Below are 6,265 nucleotides of genomic sequence, written 5' to 3' on the forward strand. Positions count from 1 at the left end.
GGGAGGTCCTGCCCCCCCAGCCGACCCCCCCCAAGTAGCCCTGACTGACCAAGATGGAGGGAAGGCAAGGCAGAGAATTGGTTGTTAAATGATTTGAAACCCGCCAAAACCTGCTATTTTTATAGGTTTCCCTCCCCCTATCCAGCTCTCGCAGCTGTTCCTGGACTCCGTATGCATGGAGAGGGGGAGGCGAGCAGCCTGGCCCTGTGTCTGTCTGTTTGTGGCAATGGTGTGTGTGCCGACAGAAACAGCTCTGTATGCTGCCTGTGGCCATGCCATAGGTTCGCCACCACGGACTTAGACTTATATACCACTTCATAATGCTTTACTGCCCTTTCTGAGTAGTTTAGAGAGTCAGCCTATTGCCTCCAACAATCTGGGTCTTCATTTTACCAACCTCAGAAGGATGGAAGGCTGAGTCAACCTTGAGCTTGTGAGAATCAAACTGCTGGCAGTCAGCAAAATTAGCATGCAATACTGCATTCTAACCATTGTGCCACCACGGCTTATAGCTTAAATGGTCAAATGTCAATCCATATTAATTGATAAACTATTACAACTCCTGTATCTGTAAACTTTATCTGAGCAAAATAGTGCATCATGGGGAAGAAATTTGTCAACCAAGTACCTCAAATGGGCTAACTTATAGAATGCATCCAAAGTCTGTAACCCATGACGCCTGCGGAACTGAAATTTGGCAAATTTTACAAAACATTTTATGACATAAAATTATCATAAGCATTTTATGACATAATACAAATATCACAAAACATTTCCTGCAGTCCTGACATTTGACTGTGCTATGGATACAGATACCTCTCTGAATATCTCCATCAATTTTTTAAAGAACTTTTCAAATATATTAGAAACTCTACCATTGTTGAAGGCATTGAAGAATTTAGTAAGGAAATATCTCTGAAACAATGCTCCAAAGGGTCATGGATTGTCTACCAAGAATAAAAATGCTACAATGGGAAAGAAAAAAGCAAACAGTGCACCAAATAATTAGGAGCAATGTGCTTATCAGTTAGCAAAGGTTTTACACATAATGAAGGATATTGGATCGGGCTGGAATTCTAACTAAGGAGCTATCAACTATGTCCCTCAAAATGTATGCTAGTTAAAGCTATATGAAGAACAAAACAGCATAGATCTATTCCAGGTGTGTGCTAAGGTTGTGCTGTGGCAGAGTCCACGTTTAGGGCAGCATGACTCCTTGTCAGCTATGGGAGGACTGGAAGGGAGCATAGCAAAGCGGTTCTGGGTATGTGATCTCATCCTGATTTGATGGGTCTAGTTTTCTTCATAGTGAGCCTAATAATGCAGATGGACACTGCGGTGGAGTGAAGTGAGGAAGTCTGACAGATTTTTAATGTTTTAGATCAGGGATCTCCAAACTCGACAACTTTAAGCCTTGTGGACTTCAACTCCCAGAATTCCTCAGCCAGCCATGCTGGCCTGGGAATTTTTGGGAGTTGAAGTCAGGTCTTAAAGTTGCCAAGTTTGGAGATCTCTGTTTTAGATCATCAGGATTTAATACATCTCTCCAGTCTCAAACCATGCTTCTGTTTTTTGTAGAGAAACTGTTTTAGTGACTGCAGCTGCTGGTGCTACAGGGCTTGCAGTTGTGGATGTTGCAGCTAATGTTTTTAAAGCAAAGGTATGCCCTCTTTTACCAGTATTAGTATATATCTAAGCAATCTTCCAAATCAGACAAGAATGCTGAAAAATCCTGAAAACTCCTTTACCACTTCTGGTTGTCAAATAATTATTTCTGCTGTAAAATCAGGTAACAACTAGGTAAACACACAAAATTCTACTCATAAAATTACCTTTCTTCATCAGACTGCAGTGTTCAGAATTGCCATTCCTACAAGGTTTCCTTACCAAGAAGGGCCTTTCACAACAGAGAGCCTTGATGGATTAAAAGAAAAAAAGTTTTCAATTATTCCTCTCATAAGCAACTTGGGAGTCATGGCTTTGTCCTAAAGGTTGCTCTAAAACTGCGGAATGAAGGAAGAATAATGGACAGTTCTCTTCCCAATAAGCCTCCTTTGGAGACTATAGCATTAATTTTACTTGTGAAGAAAAAAAGATAAGAAAACAGAAAATGCAACCAGACCCATCATCTTAGATTCCATCCAAATGTAGAGCAGTTCCTTCTAACCTGCTGGGTGCTAAGTGTATTGGACATCAACTCTCACAGTTCTATGACAATGGTGTTTAGAAATTATAGCGGATATGTTGGACAGTTCAAAGCTGGGGAAAGCTCTGTTGGCTTTAACCACAAATGGAGAGGGCTGCTACAATGCAACCATTTCAGTTGGAAGAATGTACAGCTATCTTTTGGGATTGCAGGTGATAGCAGCAGCAGGAAGTGACAGTAAATGCCGGCTGGCTATCCAGAAAGGAGCTGTTGAGAGTGAATTACAGTGAGGCTAGTCTGAAAGAAGAGGTGAAGAAGCTGACAGCAAACAAGGGAGTTGATGTGGTTATCGACACCGTTGGTGGAGACATCTTCAAGCAGGCATTGCACAGGTGGGCTAAACCATGATCTATTTCTTCTGGATAGCGAAATATGACAAATTTTTGGTTTCACAAATGAAGGTGAATATGTGTCCCAGGATAGCACTGCAGGATCCGATCCTGAGGATGGGCTCCACCATGAGTCCAAAAACTCAGAAGACAAAACCTCTGGTCCCAGTGACCGACCCAGATTGGATCCTGCAACTTTTTGGTTTCTTAGAGCAAGGGCTATAGTGAGCAGAGTGAAGGTGTCGAGGGTTTTGTGCTTTTTCCTGAATTTGGTGTGGATTTTACAGCTCCTTTAGAACTGCACCAAGGCTGTTTGATATAAATATATCTCATAATTATTTGATATAAGGCTATTCTGACTTCATTGGACTAACCGTTTGCCACTTGAAAGTAGTTCAAATTAGGGCCATTCCCTGCTAGTGAATAATCATTACCTGCTTGGAAATAAACTTGAATTCCCAAAATCTGAGTCTTCAGTGAGTGGTTTCCAGTGCATGTGAGAATTGGTAGAAAAATATCTTTTTAAAGTACCTCAGAAGAAATTAGAGGGGAAGAATTGATTATAACTTCTCTTAGTAATAGAAAAGCCCCCTGCATATTTAATCACTTTTGTCTTCTGTAAATGTATCTGATTTTTATGAGGAGGGACACATTTTCTTGATCATGCAGGATATCTAAAAATGTCTGATAAACTTAGAATATCTCCAGTTTCCTGATCACAATATTCTATTCTTAGAAATCTTTTCCTTATTGTATCCAAAATAATTACGGTAGATGGACAACCCGTGACCTATTGCTGAATTTGGGAGTTGTAGTTGAGCAACATTTATAAAGCCAGTAGTTCTACATTCCTGTGTTACAGTTGGTCCTCAATTTATAATCATTCATTTAACAGCAATTCAAAGTTACAATGGTGTTGAAAAAAGTGACTCATGACCCATCTTCAAAATTATGACCATCATACTACCCCCATGGTAATGTGATTGCAATTAAGATGTTTGGCAACCAGCTCATATTTATGATAATTTCAGTGACTTGCTTTCATGTGATCATAATATTAACCTTCCCAGCCGACTTCTAATAAACAAAGTTAATGGGAGAAGCAAGATCCACTTAACAACCATGTGATTCACTTAATGACCACAAGATTTGGCCAGAGACCATGATAAAAAGGTTCAAAAAATCAAATCCAGTCATGCAATGACTTGCTTAACAACTGCATCACTTAGCAACTGAATTTCTGATCCCAATTTTGGTCATAAGTTGAGGACTACTTGTAAACTGCTTTAAACCCTTTGTTTCTGAAACCATTTAGCACAGCCCTCCCCAATCTGTGTAAAATGTCCTAGGGACTGTACATCTGCTATTTCTCTTTAGAAATAGCTCTTTTGCTTTAATTGATGACTTGATTTCCATCCATTCAGAATACATTTTGACCCACTTAAAATGTTATGGAGCTGCTATATTAACTATTTGATCCAAGTACTAATCTCTGAGTCTCTCTCTGCTTCATCTTTGCAGTCTGGCTTTTGAAGGCAGAATTGTGGTGGTTGGTTTTGCTGGAGGAACGATACCTTCCATTCCAGCCAACATACTGCTTCTGAAAAACATCTCTGCTCTGGGAATATTTTGGGGCCGGTACCGGGATAAAAAGTTCCCAGTCTTCTCCTCAACCATTTCTTCAGCTCTTTCTTATTATCAAGAGGATCAAATCCAGCCTCAGATAGGAAAAGTGTTCAAACTAGAGGAGGTAAGGAGAAGAAGCTTGACTTTAACAGTTTTGAGGCTTTTGCAGAACTTCTTGGATTGTCCAATGGACAATCTTTATAATGATGAAAGAAATGCTCTAATGAAGTTCGGTGAATATACTGTATGTCTATATGTCCTACTGCTATTTTCCAGGATAATATTGCTAATCCTTTATTTTTTGAGAAAAGTATAGCTCAGATTTATCACAGCTGCTTTCTGTATAGGACTGGAGTATAAATTGGTTTTCTGAATAAAAACCCATCCATAAATTTCAGTGTTGCGGGTTACTGAAATCCAGTAATTTTGTCAGTGTAGTGGGTGGCAAAAAGCAACCATTACCACATTGTTTGTTGAAGATAAAGCTTTGGTATGGAGTAAATAGGTTTTTCCCATAGGAGATGTAGAGCAGATGGGCTAATATTGATCACTGGCAAAGACATGAAATGCAAGTATTTCCAGTGTTGCATTTCCATTTTAGATTCAGGAAGGGAAGGCATGAGTATAAATCCTTGCTCACCATGAAATTTAGGGGGTTAACCTATTATCTCTCAATTCTCAACTCTCCTTCATATGAATATTAAGATGAAGTTGGTGCCTAGGATATATGTTATGCCATACTCTTGAGGAAGAACAGGTAAAACTTAAAATAATATTGAAATGAGGTTTCTCTTTAAGAGGAATATGTCCAAAGCTTAGGATGTAGTTGAAAATAATGGTGGAACCTTTCAGTTCATCCAATCTATTTATCACTTAATTGTTTCTAATTAAGACTCCAGTTGCTTTTCATATCTCATTAAATACATGCAAATTTAACTCCCACAATTAACTTGGGAAACGCTTTAATGTTGGCCATTGTCTTTAATTATGGAAATCATTTTTTAAAAATAGTATCTTTAATTGGATTTTATCTAGGTTCTTATATTCAGTTTCAGGGGGAATGGAAATTATTTCTGACCTTGCATAAGTATGGTTTTCTGTAAAATTTTCCAATCCACCAAATCAGGTTTCTGCTTTTACCTAGTTTTATGCCACTGGAGATAAAGCAAAACAATCTATGCCTGCAACTTTCAAGGAATATAATTGGTGCCATAAAATGTACCCATAGGATCATTTTTCACAGTCCAGCATCCTGTGAGCTTGTTTGAGTGTTTACTGCACAGTGAATATACGAGCGACACTAAATAGATTTACACCTCCACCTTTGTAACATGTTTAGTGACCCTTTCTTTGAATTGCTATTCAGGTAAATGAAGCCTTTGCACATGTGACTCAACGTAAATCTACAGGAAAGATTGTCATCTCAACTAATTAAGCCTCTTTTTCTTGGGAAAATGTATTGTCAGTACTACTTCCTGCTGAAGAGAGAAGCTGTTGATACTGACTTCAAATCACTCAGCCTGCGACAGGCCTTTTTGGATTACAGAAGAAACTTTCTAGTCAAACGCACTCATTGATTTTCTATCACTTCTTTAGCAGATCTAGGTCATTTAGGCACTTCCCCTTGGCAATGCCCGCTTTGCTGCCCACCACTCAGTTGGCTGGTGGCTATTTGTCTTATGCAGCAAAACGCCCGGATCAAACCCTGTCTTGGGAAATGGGCAGGGATGAAGGGTTGAGGATGGACAGTCGCTGGCAGTGAGCCAGCAGAGGAGGAAAGCTAGCTGTGGTTCAACGGTGGCGGTTCACTGGGAGCGAAGAGGGCGTGGCCAAGGGTCGGTGCCTAAATGTCCCATTTTTTCTGTAACTTCTATCAGAATCCAGAGTTGGTATTGGTCAATCTTTGCCTGTTCTTATTCCAGCTTTTCTGCTGTCAAAGATTCTAGATATTATGTAGATACCTTAGTATACTTTGGCCTAGGGCAGGGGTAGGCAACCCAAAACACTCAAAGAGCCACTTGGACCCATTTCCCACCAAAAACAAAACACCGGGAGCCACAAAACCCTTTAAATATCTAAAATGAAGATAACACTGCATATATCC

General features: G+C 39.6%; 1 protein-coding gene across 1 annotated transcript in view; it reads left to right on the forward strand.

The window, feature by feature from the left end:
- Positions 1-5,964, forward strand: part of LOC120298442 (quinone oxidoreductase-like protein 2) — a 29,918-nt gene extending 23,954 nt beyond the window's left edge. Inside the window, 5 exon segments of the mRNA XM_039322215.1 lie at positions 1,579-1,660; positions 2,359-2,420; positions 2,422-2,538; positions 4,057-4,285; positions 5,528-5,964. Of these exon segments, the coding sequence (XP_039178149.1) occupies positions 1,579-1,660; positions 2,359-2,420; positions 2,422-2,538; positions 4,057-4,285; positions 5,528-5,596 (559 nt within the window). The 3' untranslated portion in view covers positions 5,597-5,964.
- Positions 5,965-6,265: the final 301 nt, after the last annotated feature.

The sequence above is a fragment of the Crotalus tigris genome, unplaced genomic scaffold (assembly GCF_016545835.1).
Source record: "Crotalus tigris isolate CLP2741 ecotype Arizona unplaced genomic scaffold, ASM1654583v1 scf7180000023888.79487, whole genome shotgun sequence".
Taxonomy (NCBI): domain Eukaryota; kingdom Metazoa; phylum Chordata; class Lepidosauria; order Squamata; family Viperidae; genus Crotalus; species Crotalus tigris.